Source organism: Thalassophryne amazonica, chromosome 1 (genome assembly GCF_902500255.1).
Source record: "Thalassophryne amazonica chromosome 1, fThaAma1.1, whole genome shotgun sequence".
Classification (NCBI taxonomy): Eukaryota; Metazoa; Chordata; class Actinopteri; order Batrachoidiformes; family Batrachoididae; genus Thalassophryne; species Thalassophryne amazonica.
The window spans coordinates 47545755-47571735 of NC_047103.1; the positions used below are offsets into that span (position 1 = coordinate 47545755).

At 40.5% G+C, this 25981-nt stretch overlaps 2 protein-coding genes across 3 annotated transcripts in view; one reads left to right on the forward strand and one right to left on the reverse strand.

The window, feature by feature from the left end:
- The window catches only part of LOC117509568 (protein shisa-2), a 28435-nt gene extending 19501 nt beyond the window's left edge, over nucleotides 1-8934 (reverse strand). The window contains 2 exon segments of the mRNA XM_034169309.1: nucleotides 8102-8386; nucleotides 8389-8934. Of these exon segments, the coding sequence (XP_034025200.1) occupies nucleotides 8102-8386; nucleotides 8389-8404 (301 nt within the window). The 5' untranslated portion in view covers nucleotides 8405-8934.
- Nucleotides 8935-22953: 14019 nt separating this feature from the next.
- Nucleotides 22954-25981, forward strand: part of spice1 (spindle and centriole associated protein 1) — a 55911-nt gene continuing 52883 nt past the window's right edge. For both annotated transcript variants that reach the window (XM_034169319.1, XM_034169324.1), the window contains exons 1-2: nucleotides 22954-23102; nucleotides 23196-23291. In XM_034169319.1, the coding sequence (XP_034025210.1) occupies nucleotides 23196-23291 (96 nt within the window). In that variant the 5' untranslated portion in view covers nucleotides 22954-23102. The remainder of the gene's footprint in view (nucleotides 23103-23195; nucleotides 23292-25981) is intronic.

The following is a 25981-nucleotide window of genomic DNA, read 5'->3' on the forward strand; positions in this document are numbered from 1 at the left end:
ACCTAACGGGGTGTTGAATGCCGTCTTCCACTCGTCTCCCTTCCGGATCCGAACCAGGTGATACGCATTTCTAAGATCCAGCTTAGTGAATATTTGGGCTCCATGCAGGGGCGGAACACTGAATCCAACAAGGGCAACGGGTATCGGTTACGAACCGTGATTTCGTTCAGCCCCCTGTAATCAATGCATGGACGGAGCCCGCCATCTTTTTTTCCCATAAAAAAGAAACCTGCACCCATCGGGGAGGTGGAATTCCGGATCAACCCGGCAGCTAAAGAGTCCCGGATGTAGGTCTCCATTGATTCGCGCTCAGGTCGTGAGAGGTTGTACAGCCTGCTGGACGGGAACTCAACGCCTGGAACCAAATCAATGGCACAATCGTACGGATGGTGCGGGGGAAGGGTGAGCGCCAGATCCTTACTGAACACATCCATAAGGTCATGGTACTCCACCGGCACCGTCGCTAGATTGGGCGGGACTCTGACCTCCTCCCTAGCCTGGGAACCGGGAGGAACCGAGGAACCTAAACATACCCGATGGCAGGTTTCGCTCCACTGAACCACTACCCCGGACGGCCAATCGATCCGGGGATTGTGTTTTAACATCCAGGGGAACCCGAGAATCACGCGGGAGGTGGAAGGAGTCACAAAAAACTCGATCTCCTCCCGGTGGTTTCCTGACACCACCAGAGTTACTGGTGGTGTCTTGTGTGTGATTAGAGGGAGTAGGGAGCCATCTAGTGCCCGCACCTGCACTGGCGAAGTAAGCGCCACTAGAGGGAGCCCTGCCTCCCTGGCCCATCTGCTGTCTAGCAGATTCCCTTCAGAGCCCGTGTCCACCAGTGCTGGGGCCTGAAGGGTTAAATCCCCATAAAGGATCGTAACTGGGAGTCGTGTGGCAATATGGGTATGTCCCACGTGAATGTCTTGGCCCACCCTTAGCCCAGTTTCTAGGGGCAGGCGTTGGTGTTTAACCGCTCGGGGCAGTCTCTCACTTGATGCTCTATCGAGCCACAAACAAAGCACGCTCCGCGGACCAGCCTCCTTTGTCTATCTGCTGGCCTAAATGTGGCCCTGCTCGTGTCCATAGCTTCGTCAGCAGGGGGAGCTGTAACCACACGGAGCGTAGAGGCCGTGGAGCGTGGGGAGGGCGGAACTCGGTCGGAACCGGAAGGAGGAGGGATGGCGCGTGCCCGGCCACGCCCTTCGTCTCGTTCCCGACGGCGTTCTTCTAGCCGATTGTCTAGCCGTATAACGAGATCGATAAGCCCGTCTAAATCCCGCGGTTCGTCCTTAGCCACCAGGTGCTCCTTCAGGACCAACGACAGTCCGTTTACTAAGGCGGCACGGAGGGCAGTGCTATTCCAGCCGGACCTCGCAGCCGCGATGCGGAAGTCGACTGCATAAGCAGCTGCGCTCCGGCGCCCCTGTCTCATTGACAGCAGCACGGCTGAAGCGGTCTCTCCTCTATTTGGGTGATCGAACACTGTTCTGAACTCCCTCACAAACCCATCATATGTCAGAAGGAGCCGTGAATTTTGTTCCCAGAGCGCTGTAGCCCAAGCGCGTGCCTCACCGTGAAGCAGATTAATCACATAAGCTATCTTACTAGCATCAGTCGCGTACATGACGGGACGTTGTGCGAAGACGAGCGAACACTGCATAAGAAAGTCCGCGCACGTCTCCACACAACCCCCGTACGGCTCTGGAGGGCTTATGTATGCTTCAGGGGAAGGTGGGAGGGGTCGTTGAACGACCTGTGGAACGTCACTGTTGCGCACAGGATCGACAGGAGGGGGAGCCGCAGCAGCGCCCTGGGGGCGCGCTTCCACCTGCGCGGCGAGAGCCTCCACCCTGCGGTTAAGGAGGACGTTCTGCTCGGTCATTAGATCCAACCGAGCAGTAAAAGCGGTGAGGATTCGCTGCAACTCACCGATCATGCATCCTGCAGACGCCTGTGCGCCCTGCTCTTCCATTGGCCGTTCAACAGCCGGGTGACGTCCCTCGGGGTCCATGACGCTGGCCGAGATATCCTGTTGTGAAAGTGTAGGAACACGGACCCACAACAGGGGGCGCAAATGAACGGACAATGGAGGAAGTCAAATAACAACACTTTACTGTTGTGAATGAGCACAACAAACACGGCAGGTCACAATAGTATGCAATGAAGTCAATGTACAGAACGTGTCATGTGGGCAGGCTCGAAGATAAGAGACGTCTGTCCAAAGCAGAACCGGAACCACACGATTTCCTCCGCCACCGAACCGAACAAAAACAGTTAGATGTAGGTGGGTTTACACCCAGCAACACGTATGGTGGGAAAATCCACCTCCACCTCTCATCAAAAAAAGCTGGTAAATGCAGGAGTATGGTTACTTATCAACAGGTAGGAGAAAAGTCCAACTCGGTCTCCAGCTGCAAGCACTCACTCTGCTGTCAAAAACACAAAGCAACAATATTCTGCTGTCAGAAAGATAAGTCAATCGGCTGAGCTCGTTACCTCCTAAGAATAGTGATATCTCGGCAAAGAGGTGGAGATGTCGTCCTGCTGATATACAGATGAAGATCAGATGATTGGTGACAGCTGTCATAGGTGATGAGTGACAGCTGTCACCCCGGCGGCTCCTGTGAGGCGGCAGCGCCCTCTTGTGCCTGGAGCCCCCACTCCAGGCCGGGTGCCCTCTGGTGGTGGTGGGCCAGCAGTACCTCCTCTTCAGCGGCCCACACAACAATTTTTCAAGGGTGGTAATAAATTATGCAAAGTTTCCATAATGAGTTGGAATGGCGTGTGAGTCCAGAATGTTTTTAGAACCTTAAACCACAACAATTTTTAGAAGAGGAACTCAACCCTTTTTTCCTGTTAATTGTGTAATTTGTAATGTTAATTTACTGTCTAAATGTATTTATAAATTGTTTAGGTTCTTGTTATCATATACACACTATTATTATGATCAGTATTATTTATTATTATTATTCTATTTTGTCATTTTGTTTTTAAATGGACCACAATGGAAACTGGAAGCACTCAGAGAGTGTAAACCTCCGCCAAGGCCATAGGGTCACTGACCCTAAAGAGATTCCCTCCTTGGCACAGTGATCTATTCAACAATTCAGTGTTACAACCAAAACTATGATACATACACTTTTCTTTCCTGTATATTTGATATCCTTGACCATGAAAACATACCACGAGAACTTGGAATCACTTTTATGTCTTTATTAGTTCAAAGGTTATTGTATAAAAACGATTTTTCAGTAATGGCGGTTTTCTTCTGGATCTAGCTCCATAACATTTGAAGCTACATCAAATCTGATGACACCTCACTGAATCAGTACAGATTCAGCTACAATTTGGTGTTAGTTGTGCATCTCTAGCTTCATTTGTCACCTCACTGAAACATTTTCTATTTTCCCTATATTTTTACATATTCTGGACTTAAGCGTAGCCAGGGGTGGCCCTGAATGGGCCTGGGCCCGCCCACTTGTCAGCCAGGCCCGCCCCATCCAATGAGAAGGCTGAGTCGACACTCGACAGTCACCTGTTGTTGCCTCATTGTATTCCTATGATATGGTATTGCATTAGCACTGAGCGACAATTAATAAATTTTGTCAAAAAAATATGGTTCATCTTCTGTGATTTTTATTAATTCATTTTCAGAGTACAGTGGTCCCTCGCTATAATGCGGTTCACCTTTCGCGGCCTCGCAGTTTCGCAGATTTTTTTAGAGCAATTTTGCGTGCTTTTTTTTAACGGCGCATTGTGTTCTGCGTTCTTATCAGGTAGGCCGGTCGCGGCACGAGTCGGCATCACCGCGATTGCTCTCACTGCCTCCGATGCGTTTTCTGCGGGCTCGGTAAACACAGCAGTGGGCCACTCACACCGTTCTCCTGTCTGCTTTGCGGAATTGAGACAAATCTGGCAACAGGTCCAGAGACTACGCTCCCTGTTTTGATGCGGTTGTTGACTGCAGCCGCAGAGCTCCGTGGCCACCGAGAGAGGACTTGGATTCTTTGCGGGTCCAGCATCCGTACCTCCAGAGGCAGTGAGTGAAGGGAGAGTACGTGCATTGTGTTCTGCGCGTGTCTGTTTATAATCTTCTCGCACACAAGAAAAAAGAGAGTGTTTACACAAGAGAGAAAAGTGAGAAAATGTTCATGCCTGTTTGAGAAAAGTGTATAAAGTGTGTAGTGAGGAGTTTTACAAACAACTATAATTGCAAAAATAGCGCTGACTACTTCGTGGATTCGCTGTTTTCTACTGTTAATCGGATAAAAACGTCCACCAGAACATCCATGTTGACTCACAGACTGAATGCACTTTCCTTGAATGAGAACTGACTGAATCGTGGACTATGATGACGTGATAAAAGAGTTCAACAAAAACCCCCGTCGTCTCCTGCTGTAGCATTAAAAAGGATTCATCAAACGTAGTGTGAGACCATTAATTACTTTTTTCTTCTAAATAGGCCTAATTGTTAATATTATATTGCAACTGCCACGAATCATGTTGGTGTCCGTTCTGATGGTTTTTAATTTGGCCGCCGAGCCAACCTGTTTTCATGGTATGGTATGATGGTATGATTTTATTTCTCAGGGACAGTGCACAATAATACATTGACCTAAAAAAAACAGGAAACATGCATTGTGCCAGGTTATAGCAAAAATACTAATTTCCACCTGTAGTCCCTGGACAGGTTGATGTCTAACTATAAATAACAGCATTTGTAAATGAAAAAAAAATCCATTTAGCACAAAGACTATTGATACTGTAAACATATAATACCTCACCCCTCAAGTATACCATTCATAAAAACTTTCAACATTTTATCAATTCAAAGACATATACAAAAGATACCACTTTGTTCACACTCACAGTCATCATATATACATATATACACACATACATACATACACACACACACACACACACACACACATATATATATACACATACATACACACACACACACATATACACACACACATATATATATATATATATATATACACATACGTGCACACATACACACATACACATAGTCACACTTTTCAAACATCTTCACACTATATTCTCACGCTTACATTATATATACAAATCTTATTTTTCAGACGCCTGCACTCTGTGCTCTCACGAGCACACACTCTCATACACATGCATTCATCAGTGGTGGGTACAAACTTGCTTTGATAAAAGCCATTTCTTTGTCAGCTGTGCAAACATTGGAAAAGTTGTACATTTCATTATGTCGTTTGGTAAGATATTCCACTGACTAGAGGCAACAACAGAAAAGGCAGATTTGGCAAAAGAGGTCCTACATTTAGCAATGCTGCACTCTCCTCTAGAGGTCGCCCTTGTAGCTCGAGTTGTTCTTTCTGAGCACAATGTGACAAACCTTCTTAGGATATATGTTGCAGATATATTTTGAATATGACTAAGCGTTGCGTTGCTGCTTGCATTGTCCATGGGGTGCTTGTGTCTGACACTTTGCGTCTGTGTAACTGTGCACACAGCGTCTGTGCAGTTGGCTGAGATGTGTTCATCATTAAACTTGGAATTCATTTTTGAAACAATGCCTTATTTAAATACTTATTGACGTTTTAGGTTTAGGCCGAGCCAAGTAGGCTACCAGACTTGCACTGAATGTGTGCGTGTGTGTGTGTGTGCGTGTGTGTGTGTGTGTGTGTGTGGCGCTGCACTGCAGCTTGCATTATCCATGAAGAGTACTTGTGTCTGACGTGTCACGTCTGTGTGCTCACTTTGCCAGTGCTGTAGGCTAAGTGATAACGCTTGCGATGTCCAAACGAGGCATACTTTTTCAAATGGTGTAATACCTACAAATTACCTACAACCCCAAAGGTTGGGCCCGTCTCATTTTTTTCTGGGCCCACCCGATCCAGAATCCGGATCCGATCATCACCAAACTTTGTTGTTTGATAGAACATTTGACTATGTTACACCCTAATTTTTTTCAAGCCTTTCTGCCTTGTTTTTGTGGAGTTAGAAACTAGAATGTCAAAATTCCCCCTATCCCACAATGGTGAAGAATCCTTTAAAAAATTCCTGGATCCGGATCGTATTCCAGATCACCACTAAAATTTATTCACTTGTTCCTCTTGTTATTTCCAACCACTCCACAAAATTTCATCAAAATCCGTTCAAAACGTTTTGAGTTATCATGCTGACAAACAGACAGACAAACAAACAAACAAGCAAACTCGACCGAAAACATAACCTCCTTGGCGGAGGTAATAAGTGTTCTCACATTCTTGTGTCATCCATGTATTTTTAACGTATTTACAATTATATTGTGTACTTACATTGAACTTAGTATATAAAATCACACACACATTCATGCTTTTAATATAAAGATGATTCTCACTTATGGTACCAGCAACAAAACTAACTAAATAAACTGACTAAACCAATTACAAAAACACAATAAATAAATAAATAAATAACACTAACATTAACCTACCATGAACCATAATAACATTTAAACCCCCAAACTCCCATGATGCATTGCAACACAACATCCATTGTTTACTGGTTAGCTAAAATGGCCAATTTCTCTAAAAAAAAAAGTAGTCTTATGAACTTTACATTTTTGCAGCATTCATCCTTAACCCAAAATACATAAGTACACCAAACAGCAAATGTAGGCTCTCCCAGGTTTCTGCGTGATCAAAGCCATACACATGCGTGCACACACAGGCCACTTGGCTATTATGATGTAGATTATTATGATTAAGATGCCCTAAATCAGATGAGATCATCACATTTTGAACTGCATCCAGATAAATACGAGAGAGAGAGAAGCATTGCAGTCATGCATTTTCATTAGTGCCTTTCTAGTTGTCTTTATGTCATTTGACACACCTCTACAAGGCTTTAGTAACTGCCGTTATTTTAGTTGCTGTTTCTTATTTTGTCAGCAGGATATCGCAAAAAGGGCATGAATTTCAATTAAATCTGGTGGAGATGAAGGCCGTGGGTCAATAAAGAGTTGTATAAATTGTGGATTCCATCTTTGATCTTCTATCTTTGTGCTTACTTGGTCCTGAATATCTTGCCCCTGATGCTTTCTTTGTTCTTTGATCTCTGTTTCTGTTTCTGTCATTGTTGATCTCTGCTCCTGATTCCTTTGCTCTTTGTGAGAATCAAAGGTTGGCAATCAGGATCAAAGTTCAGTGATAACAATCAAAGATCTTTTGAGACTGACATAGTAAGTATTTTATTCTTATTTTTTTAACATGTTTGATCATCAAGTTGTAAATTAGGCTGTAGTTCAACCAAGCAGGATCTCAGGTCAGTGACAGCTGGTCAGGATCATGATCAAAGAAAAGGGATCGTGATCACAGATCTCTAACATGATCAAAGAATAGGAATCTGCATCACAGATTTGGAACATGATCAAAGAAAAGGGATCAGGATCATTGGTCAACAACTGGGATCAAAGAAAGGAAAATGTCAGAGAACTGCTGGACCTTGAAGGAGGTGTGCACTCTGAGTGACCTAGTTGTGAAACACTTCAAAAGCAAAGAGATGCAACAGGTGATGATGCTTCTCTGAGCTTACAACAATTTACGCGTAGTATATATACATGATCCACTTTAATCCGCGCATGAATTCCGTGGAAGGCCAGAGTGGGGCAGGAGGACCTCCAGAGTGGGAAAAGTGCGTCGCGAGCCTTGTAGGAAATGATACGTGACGCGATTTGTGTTTTCATGAAGAGCTGTCAGCGCCTCACTCAGCCACTGTCCAAGATCCGGTCAAGTCCAAACTTGATCCTCGTGGGGACAGTGTGATCTGAGCCCGGCCTGTGGCTCTCACAGCCAGAACAAACACGGCTATTTATAAAGTGCGCGCGGCACAGTTTGCCATTTGTGAGAGCAGTTAACTGCTTTTTAGAGGAGCCTGCTGTCCTGTGCAGCTGTCACTGCCAACCGGCAGATCCACCTCCAGATAAAAGTCTGGTGGCTCCATTAACCGATAACATCTGAAGTTTGTGAATTTAAGGATTCGTGCGTATTGTGCAAAGACGTTACGCGTATTTGTAATAATCCCTGTCCTGGATCGAATGGAGTTGTCGGACATAAAATACCTGCTCCGGTGTCCTTGTCCTCCTTGCTGGCCGTCCCGGGCTCCGGAGCCTTTCGGTCGTTGTCGCAGCTGCCTTGGTCCAGCCGTGCGTCCGTGCTGGAGCAGCAGTACCGCAGCTCGCACTTCCCGCAGCAGATGATCGCGTCTTCTCCATCGATCTTCTCCGGACACTGGAATCCTTCTTTCCACGCGCCCTGAGAGTCGTGCCAACCGTGGCAATATTCGCCGCTGGCTTGAACGTCAATAATGACCAGGAGAAAAGTCAACAACGCGGTGACAGATATGAGAAACCTCCTCCCCACATCCTCAGCCAGGTTGGCCTGTGGCCCCACGCTGGCGCACAGAAGGAGAGAAAGGCTTTCACTCTGTGGGTGAAAGATGGTAACAGCACTCACTCACTCGCTTACTGATGAAAAGATGCGACAGTAGAACGGCAAACAGGACTTCAAGATGGCATTTGTTAAAAGAACCCCGTGCGTAATTTCATCTCCAAAAGTGACTCCCGCTGAATGTTTGAATCTTAGCCGTTATTCCACTGAGAAACTTTTACAATTTCCACACCGTGGACCCTCCTGTGGCACGGCTGCTCATGTCTCCTCTTCAAATGACTTTCCACGAGGATGCGCACACATCTGATCCATGCCGATGTCGCTCCCGACTCCCCTTTGCGCCGTGCGTAAAGTTACCTTCCCATACTTCCGCGGCTCGTTCTGCATTGTTGTCCGTCACAAACTAGTAAAGCATCTTTGGACCAGTTCAGCCAGACTGAACTAAAGCGCTCACAGCCTGTGCGTGTGTGAGAAGGAAAGACAGAGGGAGTGGAAGAGAGAGAGTTGGGGGGGGGGGGGGGGGGTCTAAAACGTCACATGCACGCCCTTTCCCACGTAAACCTGTTATCACGTGAATGTATTTAGTAACTAGAAGGACACCCGGAGAGCGCATTCCGCCGCCAACACGACCCATTCTTATTCGCAATTCTTTTCTTCTTCTTTTTTTATGTTGTTCCTGCGGATTCACCCTTCTATTTGGATCTACTTCAACATTCGTCTTAAAATCTCTTTTTTTTTTCCATTTTAACATTGTGAGGGAGGTTTTTCAACATTTTTATGAAACATAATCTGGATTATTATATGGCTCCGCACCAAATCTCTCCCCAAATTTTTTGTGCATTATTGCTTGAGAAATTCACAAAAATGTTTTTTAAACCCTACCTCGCAATGAAAAATCTTGGATCTGTACTTTAATCGGATTGAGTTATAGACCTGATTGAATTTATTCAGTAAAATTCAATGGATGTACACACATAAGTACATTTGAAAAAACTAAATGCATGTATAACTAAAGAAATTGAAAACACTTATTTCCTTTGTGGTCCATAAATGAATCCCAAAAGATAACACATACGTCTTGGGTCAGTGCTCCACCACTCCACCAAGTTTGAGGAAAACTGATTCATAATAAGAACACAATGATGACAGGAGAAAAAGACAGCATAAAAATAATCAGTATAATGGCTAATTCGACATGTCAAAATGTAATAAGAAATGTTACACATAATTTAAGTGTTTTATTCTAGAAAGTAACAGACCTGCACTTTAATTTTCAATTATTTACTATTCAGTGTTAAGACACTTTTCACTGTCATGCTGATGACCCTCAGCTTCGCAAGCAGATTAATGCAAATAAACTCTTCTCATATTATACCAACAGACTGAGAAAAAAATGTGCACTTTTAGAACAAATGAACAAAATTTGTTTCCAAGTAGATTTTTGAGTGGGTTTTTTTTTTCAATAAGATGATGAAACACTTGATCCAAAGAATTTTTGGCTTGCGATTTTGAAAATAGTGAACAAATCTTTAAATTGTATTCTTCTGCTTTCACCTGCTTCTGCTAGGAGTCACCACAGCAGATCAATTCATTTCATTTAATTTATTATACAGGAAAAAGGTTAAAAGCATAATTGCACATTACCCCAGGCCTGACTCAGTTAAAACTGTTTTACAGCAGGTTCCTGTTTTACACATAAACCTACACACAATCAATCATTTCATTCAATCATGTGGACAATAAACCTAACATGTACAGCACACATTCATAAAATCATAAATACATAAATAAAAAGATAAAAAGATCAGACAAATGAGAAAGGTAGATCAGTGGTTGCACAAATAACTATTCAATAAATTGTCTCTGTAAGTTTTTTAAATAGTATCTCTGAGCTGATAGTTCTAGTGCCCAGAGGGATATCATTCCACACATTAGTTTAGATGTAGAAGAATGATCTTTGTCCATAAGTGTTTTTATAAGAAGGGACTTGGAGCTGTTCCGCCGATGTAGATCTGGTGGTCCTTTGATAGTTTGTAGTTGGTACTAAAGCCAACAGAGCTGGTGGCAGGTTGAAGTTTTTTAGCTGAAAATAGAATCTAATAGCCATACTGCTTATATAGATGTTGAAGGTCAGAGCATTTGATCTGGTCAGAGCTATACAATGGTGGGTCCAAACTGGAAGTTGACAGTGAATTTTAAAAACTCTGTTGTACAGTTGAGCCACAGAATCAAGAACATCATTTGTGGTGAGAGACCATATAGGCAAACAATAGGAGATAGAGGAGAGGACTACTGCATGGAGGTACGTGTGAGAAACAGAGGTTGTCAAATATGATCTGATTTTGTTGTAGACATACAGTTTTTGTTGCAGTTTGTTGGTCAGAGAGTTGACATGTTCTTTGTAATTAAGATGAGAATCCAAGAGCACACCAAGATATTTATAGGTTGTTGTTATGTGCAGTTTGTAATTGGAGAACATGACTGTGTTGCACATTTCGAGTTGCTTCCTGGGGGAATGAAAATACATACATTTGCAGTTTGTAATCAGAGAACATGATTGTGTTGCACATTTGGAGTTGCTTCCTGGGGGAATGAAAATACATACATTGTCTTTTTCATGTTAATACTAAGGTGGTGATCCATTAGCCAATTTTGGAGTGTTTTGAGATCAGATGACAATTTAGCATTTACAAAATTAGGGTTTGAGTCGGAATAAAAGAGTACAGTGTCATCTGCATACAATAAAACGTTAGAATAGTTGTATATAAGTGGAAGATCATTAATATAAAGAAGAAACAGTAATGGACCAAGAGTACTCCCTTGTGGTACACCGATATTGTATTTAAGAGGATGAGATTTTGTTTGACCAATTTTGACTATTTGAAACCTGCCACTCAAATAGGATGTAATCATGTCAAGCACACTTTGGGACAGCTTAAAGGACTGAAGTTTACTTAGTAAAATGAGATGATTTACTGTATCAAATGCTTTACGGAAATCTATAAAAACTGCACCTGTAACCTGTCCTTTGTTTTAAGCAGAGCGTATATGTTCAGTGAACAGTAGAAGAGCAGACATAGTGGAACGTTTGGACCGAAAACCATACTGAGAGTCACTGAGCAGGTGGTTGTTCTCCAGGAAGTTGATAAGATGATTATACAGAGTTTTTCTAGTAATTTTGATATTGTTGAAAGTATAGCTATTGGTCTGTAATTTGAAATGCATGTAGGGCTGTCTGATTTAAATATGGGAATGATCAGGGCAGTTTTCCAGGAAGATGGAAACACAGAGAGTCTAATACATAAATTGATCAGATGGTGAAACAAAGGTACAAAGCTTTCAGAGTGTGTCTTCAGGAAGTTCGTTGTTAAGCCAGTGACATCCCGTGTGTGAGAGTTGTTTAAGGATTGAAAAGTGGCAGATATCTCTTGTTGGGAGACTTCTGAAAAGGAGAACAATGGTTGAAGACCTGTCTGCACTGTTGTAACATCAGGAGATGTGAAGACAGAGGATAACTCCTTTACAGAGGATATAAAATAATCATTAAAAGCACTTGCAATCCTTTCATGTTCCGTGACAAGGTTACCATCGATATTAATTTGAATTTTATTTAAGTTATTCTTTTTATTGTTTCCTATTATGTTGTTAAGTACTTGCCATAGCGTTTTTGGATTTGAGCCAGCTCGAACAATTACGTTTTGAAAATATGTCATTTTGGATTTGTATAATTCAGCCGTGCATTTATTTCTAATTTGCCTGAATTGATATTTACTCTCTGGCATTTTGGTTTTTCTATATTGTTTTAAAGATGTAGCTTTTTGTTTAAGAAGTTTAATTATTTGGGAGTTAATCCAAGGTAATTAATTTTGCCGCTGTTTTATCGTTCGGACAGTTGTATATTTTGTAATTACAGCTTCGATTTTTCTCATGAAAATTAATTCAGATTTGATCAGGGTTTCTAAGTTGCATTTCATTTGACCAATCAATATTGTCAATCTCTTCGTTTAATCGTGGATTAGAGTTTGGTACTTTGGTCACAGTTGGATGACTAGCATGACCTTTTGTATTCTTGGCTTTTTTCCTGATTACATATGTGAGGAAATGATCAGAAATAGCAGTTTCTACTATACCAGAGAGAGCGAATTTGGAGGGTTGAGAAGTGAAGATGAGATCAAGCACAGAGCTGCGTGTTTTTCCAATTCTAGTTGGGTTTTTGATTAACTGAGTAAGTCCAAGTTTGGTTGTAAGAGCTTTTAATGGTTTAGATGAGCTGTCATTCCAGTCCAGATTTAGGTCACCAAGTACAATCAATTCCTTTGTATTCACTAATTTTAATATATCAGAGAGTTGAGATACATATAGGTTCGGATTTACATTCGGAGGTTTATACGTTACTATAATTGTAATTGCATGTTGATTTGTAAAATTAATAACTAGCTGCAGTGACTCCGAAGCAGTTTCAATTTTTGATATGGAGTGCGCATAATTTTGACTTACATAGAGTGCCACTCCACCTCCACATTTACCAATACGGTCTTTCCAATATAAACTATAGTTTTCAATGGAGAGAAAAGAATCAGGAATTTCTGGTGTTAGCCAGGATTCACTGATTGCCATTACATGGGCTTTAGTTTCTGCTAGTATAATTTTCAATTCATCTATTTTTGGTGCAAGACTGCGTATATTTAGATGACAGATTTTGAGACCTTTGCTTCTACTAAGCTGGTATAAAGTTTTTGGATTTTTCCTGGAATGACAAACTCGATTATCCTTCTTTGGTTTGGGACCTGGTTCTGTACTATAAAAAAAGGGAAGTACAGGAGCAGAGTCCAGTTTTATGAGGGGGGCACGGTGGTGCAGCAGAGTGGGAGTAGGAAATGATAGGTTTGGAGGTGTACATTCTGTGATAGATGTGTACATTCCAGCACTAGTAAGTGTAAAAAAGTTGACATAATAACTTAAAAAACACATAAAAAGTGGGATAAATACATTTGAGTCAGGACCTGGGTTAATTTCAACATTTCCAATAAATAGCAAGATAAATAACAGTAGTCTAGAAGCAGTTGTATTGCCTACCAGCGACAATGAAATATGCTTAGATTTGTATGACTTACTATGTTTAAGATCAGTCACCCACTGCTGAAATAGAATAGTGTGTGCAGAAAGGGATACTGCCGGGGAAGAAGAGGTTAGTCCGAGTGTAACCCGTCGTCCTTCGCTGCAAGCTCCGTTGCAGCGTTGCAATTGTTTCCATCTCACCCTGTCCTCTGTATCTTCCTCTGTCACACCAACCATCTGCATGTCCTCCCTCAGTACATCCATAAACCTCCTTTTTGGCCTCCCTCTTCTCCTCCTGCCTAATGACTCCATCCTCAGCATCCTTCTCCCTATATACCCCAAATCCCTCCTCTGCTATGTCCAAACCATCTCAATCTCACCTCTCTGACTTTGTCTCCAAACGGTTGGACCTGTACTGTCCTGCTGATATGTCCATTCCTAATTCTGTCCATCCTCATCTCTCCCAAAGAGAATCACAACATTTTCAGCTCTGCCTCCTATCTTTTTGTTAGTACCACTGTCTTTAAGCCATACAACATAGCTGGTCTCACTACTGTCTTATGGACTTTCCCCTTTCACTCTTGTAGATATTCTTAAGGCACAAATCACTCCTGCCACCTTTCTCCACCCTGCCTGCACTCTCTTTTTCACCTCTCTACCACACTCTCCATTACTTTAGTTGACCCCAAATATTTAAACTCATCTACTTTCACCACTTCTAGGCCTTGTAACCACACTTATTCCACCGGGCTCCCTCTCATTCACACATATGTACTCAATCTTGCTCCTACTGACTTTCATTCCCTTCCTCTCCAGAGCATATCTTCACATCTCCAGGCTAGACTCAACCTGCTCTCTACCTTGCTACAGAACACAATGTCATCAGTAAACATCATAGTCCATGGAGACTCCAGTCTGACCTCATCCGTCAACCTGTCTATCATCATTGCAACAAGAAAGGACTCGGAGCTGATCCTTGGTGTAATCCCACCTCCATCTTGAATGAGTCTGTCATTCCTACTCCGCATCTCACTGCTGTCACACTATCTTTGTACATGTCCTGCACTACACTCACATGCTTCTTTGCCACTCCAGACTTCCACATGCAATATCACAACTCTTCTTTTGGCACCCTGTCATAAGATTTCTCAAAAGCCACAACACACAATGCAACTCCTTCTGGCCTTCTCTTTACTTCTCCATCAGCATTCTCAAAGCAAACATTACATCTGTGGTGCTCTTTCTCAGTATGAAACCATATTGCTGCTCACAGATCTTCACCTATTTTCTAAGCCTTGCTTCTACTCTTTCCCATAACTTCATGCTGTGGCTGATCAACTTTATGCCCTATAGTTACTGTAGTTCTGCACATCACCCTTGATCTTAAAAATCAGAACAGGCACATTTGTTCTCCAATCCTCAAGCATCCTCTCACTTTCCAACAGTCTGGTTAGAAACTCCACTGCCATCTCTCCAAGACATTTCCATGCCTCCACCGGAATGTCACCTGGACCAACTGCCTTTTCACTCTTCATGCTCTTAGCTGCCCTCTCTTCATTTTTACTAATCCCTTGCACTTTCTGATTTACTCTCTCCACATCATCCAGCCTTTTGTTTCTCTCATTTTTTTCATTTCGGCCTTTCTGTGTGGAGTTTGCATGTTCTCTTTGTGTTTGCATGGGTTCCCTCCGGGTGGTCTGGCTTCCTCCCACATCCAAAGACATGCAGCTTAGGTGAAATGGAAAATTTAAACTGACTGTAGGTGTGCGTGTTGGTGTGAATGTGTTTGTTTGTCTATATGTGGCCCTGCGATAGACTGGCGTCAGGGTGTACCCTGTCTCACACCCTATGACAGCTGTGATAAGAGTCCAGCCGGCCCGTGACCCTTAATTGGAGTAAGTGGGTATAGGAAATGGATGGATTTTCTTTATTCATCAGCTCCTCAAAATATTCCCTCCACCTTCACAACACACTCTCCTGGCTTGTCAGCACATTTTCCTTTGCATCCTTTATCATCCTAACCTGATGCACATCCTTTCCTGCTGGGTTTCTTTGTCTGGCCAGTCGATACAAGTCCTTTTCTCCTTCCTGAGAGTCTAACTTCTTGTACGGCTCCCTATAGGCTACGTCTATCTATTTTCTTAATTTCTCTGACTATCCCAATTGACTACCTGAGTTGTACATAATATTGTGGTACCCAAAGCTGAGATGTTACTAATGTTCTTTATTACCAAAGAAAAAGGTTGTGACCATTGAAAGAACAAACATGTTATCTGTTTACCTTGAAAATTAAATTTACTTTATTATTATGATATACTGCACAAAGTATTAAGGAGAGTAAAAATGGGTGAATGTTCATGTGTGGTATATCTGTTTTTACATATAGCAAGCTTATGTAATCCACATATTCGAAACATACAAATACCTTTGAACTTTAATCTTTTAAATGTTATAACAGATCAATATGCAAGTACACTGCTTCTATTTAATTACAGATTTTGACAAAAGAATACCACCATCTCAAAACATCAATTAATAGAAAATACAATATTACAATGAACAGCATAAGTCTGTGCAAAACTAACAAGCTTTCCATGAGTAATTTTGTTGTAAATTTTTCAGCAGGATCCATCACAGACACACAGTTCAAGTGCATGGGATGTGGCTTTTGTACATTTGCAGGGTGGCTTGCAAGACTTCAGCACCCACGTTATGGACAAGAAGATAGCAGATTAAAAGAATTTTAGAAAATAACCAACATAGGCAAGTGTTATAGAATATACATCATTCAGGCTGTATCAAAAATTTGGCATTAGTATTTTAGCTGACAGATATCATCACAATGATCAGAGGGCAGTGAATGCAAAAAAAAAAAAAAAAAAAAAAAAGACACATCGCCACTATAAATGTCAAATATCTGAGGAGAATTTGTAGCATTAGATAAATGTTCAGCAAACAAGTCTAACAAAATAACTACCATAATATTCTAGGACGCATAATTTACACATTTCCCCCCTAAATTACCTGTAAAGAGCTCCTAAATGAACATAATTCATATTCATCATAATTAGAAACCTGACCATGCTCCAAAACAGTTATTACTTTGACCTTATACAACCCCTGGCAAAAATTATGGAATCACCAGCCTCGGAGGATGTTCATTCAGTTGTTTAATTTTGTAGAAAAAAAAGCAGATCATAGACATGACACAAAACTAAAGTTATTTCAAATGGCAACTTTCTGGCTTTAAGAAACACTATAAGAAATCAGGAAAAAAAATTGTGGCAGTCAGTAACGGTTACTTTTTTAGACCAAGCAGAGGAAAAAAAATATGGAATCACTCAATTCTGAGGAAAAAATTATGGAATCATGAAAAACAAAAGAACGCTCCAACACATCACTAGTATTTTGTTGCACCACCTCTGGCTTTTATAACAGCTTACAGTCTCTGAGGCATGGACTTAATGAGTGACAAACAGTACTCTTCATCAATCTGGCTCCAACTTTCTCTGATTGCTGTTGCCAGATCAGCTTTGCAGGTTGGAGCCTTGTCATGGACCATTTTCTTCAACTTCCACCAAAGATTTTCAATTGGATTAAGATCCGAACTATTTGCAGGCCATGACATTGACCCTATGTGTCTTTTTGCAAGGAATGTTTTCACAGTTTTTCCTCTATGGCAACATGCATTATCATCTTGAAAAATGATTTCATCATCCCCAAACATCCTTTCAATTGATGGGATAAGAAAAGTGTCCAAAATATCAACGTAAACTTGTGCATTTATTGATGATGTAATGACAGCCATCTCCCCAGTGCCTTTACCTGACATGCAGCCCTATACCATCAATGACTGTGGAAATTTACATGTTCTCTTCAGGCAGTCATCTTTATAAATCTCATTGGAACGGCACCAAACAAAAGTTCCAGCATCATCACCTTGCCCAATGCAGATTCGAGATTCATCACTGAATATGACTTTCATCCAGTCATCCACAGTCCATGATTGCTTTTCCTTAGCTCATTCTAACCTTGTTTTTTTCTGTTTAGGTGTTAATGATGGCTTTCGTTTAGCTTTTCTGTATGTAAATCCCATTTCCTTTAGGCGGTTTTTTACAGTTCGGTCATAGTCGTTGACTCCAGTTTCCTCCCATTCGTTCCTCATTTGTTTTGTTGTGCATTTTCTATTTTTGAGACATATTGCTTTAGGTTTTCTGTCTTGACGCTTTGATGTCTTCCTTGGTCTACCAGTATGTTTGCCTTTAACAACCTTCCCATGTTGTTTGTATTTGGTCCAGAGTTTAGACACAGCTGACTGTGAACAACCAACATCTTTTGCAACATTGTGTGATGATTTACTCTCTTTTAAGAGTTTGATAATCCTTCTCCTTTATTTCAATTGACATCTCTCGTGTTGGAGCCATGATTCATGTCAGTCCACTTGGTGCAACAGCTCTCCAAGGTGTGATCACTCCTTTTTAGATGCAGACTAACGAGCAGATCTGATTTGATGCAGGTGTTAGTTTTGGGGATGAAAATTTACAGGGTGATTCCATAATTTATTCCTCAGAACTGAGTGAGTCCATATTTTTTTTCCTCTGCTTGGTCTAAAAAAGTAACCGTTACTGACTGCCACAATCTTTTTTTCTTGATTTCTTATAGTGTTTCTTAAAGCCAGAAAGTTGCCATTTGAAATGACTTTAGTTTTGTGTCATGTCTGTGATCTGCTTTTATTCTACAAAATTAAACAACTGAATGAACATCCTCTGAGGCCGGTGATTCCAGAATTATTGCCAGGGGTTGTAGTTCCTGATGTGGTCACAAGAGGGCTGTAAACATGATTATGATGCTCATGTGCCCATGATTGTGATGCCTTGATCACAGGTAAGCCCATATATAACCAGCAAAAATCTATTTAAGCATAAATATTCAAAAAGAAAAAATAATATAGCACCTTCAACTGCACCACAAACTAAAACAGTTAAATGTGGTCTATTAAACATTAGGTCTCTCTCTTCTAAGTCCCTGTTAGTAAATGATATAATAATTGATCAACATATTGATTTATTCTGCCTTACAGAAACCTGGTTACAGCAGGATGATTATGTTAGTTTAAATGAGTCAACACCCCCAAGTCACACTAACTGTCACAATGCTCGAAACACGGGTCGAGGAGGAGGATTAGCAGCAATCTTCCACTCCAGCTTATTAATTAATCAAAGACCCAGACAGAGCTTTAATTCATTTGAAAGCTTGACTCTTAGTCTTGTCCATCCAAATTGGAAGTCTCAAAAACCAGTTTTATTTGTTATTATCTATCATCCACCTGGTCGTTACTGTGAGTTTCTTTGTGATTTTTTACACCTTTTGTCTGACTTAGCGCTTAGCTCAGATAAGATAATTATAGTGGGTGATTTTAACATCCACATAGATGCTGAGAATGACAGCCTCAACACTGCATTTAATCTATTATTAGACTCAGTTGGCTTCGCTCAAAATGTAAATGAGCCCACCCACCACCTTAGCCACACTTATATCTTGTTCTGACATATGGCATAGAAATTGAAAACTTAACAGTATTCCCTGAAAACCCCTTTTTGTCTGATCATTTCTTAATAACATTTACATTTACTTTAATGGACTACCCAGGAGTGGGGAAGAAGTTTCATTACAGTAGAAGTCTTTCTGAAAGTGCTGTAACTAGGTTTATGGATATGATTCCTTCTTTGTTATGTTCTTCAATGCCATATACCAACACAGTGCAGAGTAGCTACCTAAACTCTGTGAGTGAGATAGATTATCTCGTCAATAGCTGCTACATCCTCATTGAGCACAACTTTGGATGCTGTAGCTCCTCTGAAAAAGAGAACCTTAAATCAGAAGTGCCTGACTCCGTGGTTTAACCCAAAAACTCGCAGTTTAAAGCAGATAACCCGTAAGCTGGAGAGGAAATGGCGTCTCACTAATTTACAAGATCTTCATTTAGCCTGGAAAAAGAGTCTGTTACTCTATAAAAAAGCCCTCCGTAAAGCTAGGACATCTTACTATTCATCACTAATTGAAGAAAATAAGAACAACCCCAGGTTTCTTTTCAGCACTGTAGCCAGGCTAACAAAGAGTCAGAGTTCTATTGAGCCGAGTATTCCTTTAACTTTAACTAGTAATGACTTCATGACTTTCTTTGCAAATAAAATTTTAACTATTAGAGAAAAAATTATTCATAACCATCCCAAAGACATATCTTTATGTTCGACTGCTTTCAGTAATGCTGGTATTTGGTTAGACTTTCTCTCCGATTGTTCTGTCTGAGTTACTTTCATTTGTCACTTCCTCCAAACCATCAACATGTCTATTAGACCCCATTCCTACCAGACTGCTCAAGGAAGCCCTACCATTAATTAATGCTTGGATCTTAAATATGATCAATCTGTCTTTATTAGTTGGCTATGTACCACAGGCTTTTAAGGTGGCAGTAATTAAAACCATTACTTAAAAAGCCTTCACTTGACCCAGCTATCTTAGCTAATTATAAGCCAATCTCCAACCTTCCTTTTCTCTCAAAAATTCTTGAAAGGGTAGTTGTAAAACAGCTAACTGATCATCTGCAGAGGAATGGTCTATTTGAAGAGTTTCAGTCAGGTTTCAGAATTCATCATAGTACAGAAACAGCATTAGTGAAGGTTACAAATGATCTTCTTATGACCTCAGACAGTGGACTCATCTCTGTGCTCGTCCTGTTAGACCTCAGTGCAGCTTTTGATACTACTGACCATAAAATTTTATTACAGAGATTAGAGCATGCCATAGGTATTAAAGGCACTGCCCTTAGGCCCTTAGTTATGCTGCTATAGACTTAGACTGCTGGGAGGTTTCCCATGATGCGCCCAGTGTTTCTTTTTATTCACCTCTTTTTGCTCTGTATGCACCACTCTGCTTTTAATCATTAGTGATTAATCTCTGCTCTCTTCCACAGCATGTCTTTTTCCTGATTCTCTCCCCTCAGCCCCAACCAGTCCCAGCAGAAGACTGCCCCTCCCTGAGCCTGGTTCTGCTGGAGGTTTCTTCCTGTTAAAAGAGAGTTTTCCTTTCCACTTTCGCCAAGTGCTTGCTCATAGGGGGTCGTTTTGACCGTTGGGGTTTTTCTGTAATTATTGTATGGCTTTTGCCTTACAATATAAAGCGCCTTGGGGCGACTGTTTGTTGTGATTTGGTGCTATATAAATAAAATTGATTTGATTTGATTTGATTTTGATATGATCACACGTCAGGTTTTTTTTGTTAGTTTGTTGGGGCTGGGGGGAGCAACTTCATTTTGGCAGATAGGCTTTACAGATAATGCATTTAAATAATTTGGTACATGCTTCTATCAAAGTAGCATGTTCGCTTAGTAGTTAGCACTGTTGCATCATGGGATCAATTCCAGACTGTGGCCTTTCTGTGTGGAGTTTAGATGTTCTCTCCGTGTTTCTGTGGGTTCTCTCCAGGTGCTGTTGGAGACTCGCCCCCCAGTTACATTCTTTAGTGCTCCAACTTCTTCCCACATCCAAAGAGATGCACGTTAGGTGGATTGGAAAAACTGTCTGTAGGTGTGCGTGCGGGTGTGAATGTGCATGTTTGTCTATATGTGGCCCTACAGCAGACTGGCGTCCTGTCCAGGGTGTACTGCTGGGATAGGCTCCAGGTGACCCTTAATTGGAGTAAGCGAGTATAGAAAATGGATGAATGACTGCTTCTATCAACACTCCATAAAAAGCAAAGATTTTGAAACCAAGATAAGCACATTATCTTATGTATTAGCAAACTTGTGCAAATTTATCTAAAAAATGTCACAAAAAGCTGTTTTCATGACGGGAGAAGGAATTCATTTTGTGGATGCCTTTCTCTGTTCCATTGTACCATGTAGCTATGCAGTGGTGGCACCAAGGGGAGGCTTGGGGGGGCTTAAGCCCCCCCAATAATGAGCCGAGCCCCCCTCAGCCCCCCCAATAATTATGCCAATAATGTGAATAGCGACTGACATATTTGTGGATCTCAACTGCAGTTTTGCGCTGAGAATGTCTCAATATTGCATAACTGAGCCAAGTGATGAATGTGTGTTTGGTGATCCAACAATGCTGAATCACCCTTCACAAACAGAATTTTCAGTTTTGCAAATAAACATTTATTTCTAAAAACCCACACACAAGTTACAAATTAAAAATTTGTGTTTGTGGATCACAAAGCATGTGTACAAATCAAAAAATATTTGTAAATCACCCTCTGTGCATTTGCAAGTATTAATGAGACAAATTTAACTCCATACTCCAAAAATTTAGGTTTCCTAAATATTTATTACGGCCACTCTTAAAACTTCACTTATCGTTATAATTTTATTACTGGTAAATTTTACCACATTTTAGAGGAGCATGGGTGACTAAAACATATACCTTGGTATTTATAAAGCAATTTACTATATATTGTTCATTTCAACGACATTCTGTGGAACCCCTCCAACTTTTACCCCAGCTCCCTCTCAGCCCCCCCCCCAACAAAAATTTCCTGGCACCGCCACTGTAGCTATGACTGATACAACATCAGGAAAAAATTGGAACTCCTTCAGACTTGTCTGATTCATACGCAATCACTCAGTTTTGCATGACACAGTTTTGCCATTCTGTGACATAGTTATATTTCTTAATGATTGATTTAACCCTACAGGATATCAAATCAGGAGGTTTTATCAGTGCAAAAATAACAAATACAAACTGATGTAATGTCTACACAATTCTTGTTCACCCACTTTGGATATAATCACCCTCAAGCTGACAGTCTGTACACTGAGCCAAATTCTTTTTTCTCCTTTCAATAAAAAAAAAATGCTCTTATATCTAAAATAGCCAAAACATTGTCAGTGTCCATACAGCATTTGGCTATTATTATTATTATTATTATTATTATTATTATTATTATTATGTGTCGGAAAGGTCCTTAGTGAGTTTTCTCCTCAGCAAAGGAGTGGCACTCTAGTGTTTAATAGTGTGCTTTGATAGAGGCACTATCAAGGCACACTACGGTTTGTATGGAGATAGTGCCACCTAGTGGTAGCTTGCGCATTTACCCCAACCATCCTGTGAAATAAAGTTTGTTTGTCGAAAAGTTTTAAAATACAGTTTTTATATGGATGTGTTTATAATAATAATATTAATAATAATAATAATAATAATACTTATTATTATTATTATTATTGTTACTATCTTTAATGAAAGTTGTGGTTTATATGCCTGACTCAATAATGTAAAAATCTCACTCGTAAAAAGGTGAACTAGAGGCTAAAGAATATGGAAATAAGCGTTTCACTACAGATATCGAACTTCTACACATAGCTAAGCTACACGAGGGTGTATGGTTTACTGTTCCTACATTTCCCATCATGCTCTACATTCGGGCATCATCCACGGCAACCGCACAGAAGGAAGTGGGGCGACACTGTCGAAAAAGTGATACACGAGCGTACACATCCAACATCATACTGAGAGGGATTTTTCGCCTCTTCTGAGGTTTTAACAACGTTAAGGCTGAAACGAAGGAGTTAAAAACGAAACAGTTTCATCCCACCGTGACTTTGGGTTTTATAACGTAAGTGCTGTTTCAGTGTTTGCCGAATTGTGTGACAACTGACGCCGAGTCACTTCATATGCGTAACTTATCTTTTCATATCACTGCACACAGATGTCATTTTCGAGAACTGGGCGTTCACAACTACAGACGAAAGGTAAAAAGCCTGTTCGCCTCAAGAAGACAGCAGTAACAAGAAGAGAGTGGGTGGTGAGTATGTGCTGGTTACAGTTGCGTTCTGTATGTGTTCTTAAAAATTCAATTTATTTAGTTTATAGTATAGTGCCAAATCACAAAAAGCTGCCTCAAAGTGCTTCACACAAGTAAGGTCTAATCTTACCAACCCCAAGAGCAAGCACACGGGTGACAGTGGTAAGGATAAACTACCTCTGATGATAATTGAGGAAGAAACCTCAAGCAGACCCGAGTCAAACTCAAAAAATGAGTAATGCTCAAAATCCTTATGATAGCTTTTATTTCTGTACACACAAATACAATGGGAATGCTGCACATGATATTCCAAATTAAAACATGAAGAAAAATGTATCTTTTTTGTTACAATAATAATAGCCATGGGATTGAAGCGCACTTTATCCCAGCGCCCTCTAGTGGCTGCTTTTGGCCAATGAAAACATCGCCGAACTCAAATACATGTAATGTAGTCACTTTTCAAAGGGGTCAGACTTATCAATAAAGTCAGTTTAATGTACAATGGTTCATTTCAGGTCAGCTAGGTGAATACATCTCATCGTTCTGGGCAGTGAGAGCTATCAGCTGGCTGTTAGAAGCAAGTTTGGCAAAACTAAACCAGCTGATTTCAATAAACAAGCAATAGAGTCTGAGAATGTTTTCATTGGGTGACCAGTCGCGGAAGTATAATTTCTCGCCTTCTGATTCACCACTTCACCTTGCCGGAACTGACATGTTCTCCATGCACTCCCATACTGTATACTAACTGGTGTTTTGCCCGTGGCGGATCCACAGGCTCTAGATTGGGGAGGAAGAACTCAACCATTTTATTTCCTGTTAATTATGTAATTTTTTTTAATGTTAATTTACTGTCTTAGTGTATTTCTAAATTGTTTAGGTTCTTGTTATCACACACACCATTATTATTATTTTTATTTTATTTTATTTTGGCATTTGATTTTTAAATGGACCACAATGGACCACAGTGTTTTCACTTTCTTATGTCATCCATGATTTTAACGTATTTACAATTATATTATGTACTTACTTTGAACCTACTAAATACAATCACACACACACTCTTTTAATATATAGATGATTTCCCGCCCCCTGCTGGAATGGCGTGTGAGTCCAGAATGTAATTATCAACGTCCACTGTTCAGTGTTGTTAGCTAATGTCTGTAGTTTCTCCAAAAATATTAATCCTATCAATGTTGCGTTTTTGCGGTGTTCATCCTTGACCCAAAATACATAAGCATACTAAACTGCAAATGTCGGCTCTCCCCAGTTTGTCCGTAATCAAAGTTATACACATGCATGCATGTACGCAAGCCACTTCGCTTTTAATATATTTTGGCAAACTGCGCAGAAGAACAAAATCTGTGCAAGAGCTTTTTGTTTTTTCTGCATTCTGCTGCAAGCAGTTACTTTTATTTTTACATACCCACAAACAGAGACTGGAGCAGAAGACATCAAATGCAGTACAGTTCTCACTCATGGTAACAAGAATGTGACACTTAACTAAACTAAACCAGTTGAACTACAAAACACAATAAATCAATAACATTTACAACACTGTTAAACTAACATGAACCTTCTTCATGCACACACAAGCTGAAGAAGGGCTGCGCCTGAAACGTCACCATTATCGGTACCTAATAAAGCTTTTTTGCACAGGAGCATTCAGGTTGTGCGGATTTTTTGGTTCTGATGAAATTTATGTGTGCCAGAAATTTTGAACATTTCAAAAATTTTCTTTGTGCAATGGCACCCAGCCCTGCACAGTTTAAAACAGTTTACAATGGGTTTATTCATTGACATGCAAGATTATGTGCCAGTGCGGGAATCAAATTTGTGCAAGTGTCAAGGTGACTTAAATTTTCCATGGAAATACGGATTTTCGTTTTTTTTAAACTTTCTCTAAAAATAGCAGGAGGTGGTAAAATCACAATTCAGAATTTCAGTACATCCACTTGGGAAATGATTCACAATATTAATACCAGCATTTTGGCATCAAAATTAATCCTATATCTTGAAAATAACCTCCCACCCCTTGAATGTAACAAAGTGTGGTCTGTTTTCACTTATCTGGCTATTCTGCTGTGTGAAAAGTTTGTCCATGCGCTTCAAAAACTTTATAAACACAATTCTTTCACAAAAGTTGTATTTTAGTAACACTGTGTGAATAACAGAACTTAGGAGGAGGCCATGCTCTTCAAAAACCTTTTAAAACATAAACCATTGTCAAAGGTTTTATTTCAGTCACACTGTGTGAATAACAGAACTTAGGAGGAGGCCATGCTCTTCAAAAACTTTAAAAACATAAACCATTGTCAAAGGAAATTCTTTAGCCTGAGATCTTGTTTTTGGCTTGGCTGACACTTGATTTACTACAACTTGCCATGCTGTGACTTGAAATTACATGTGTAATTGCATGATCACTGTAATAATATCAGTACTTATGTAGCTTTTGTGACTTCTCTAAAACAAGTACTACCAAATCAGGAGCATTATATATCATAAACTTGAATGTTGTGTTCAATGCAGGGTTTATCAAAACTAATCATGAGGTCAAAACAATTACATTCTAATATTTCAAAAGATGTTAAAATTACAGTATACGAGGTCTGTCCATAAAGTATAGGTCCTTTTTATTTTTTTCAAAAACTATATGGATTTCATTCATATGTTTTTACGTCAGACATGCTTGA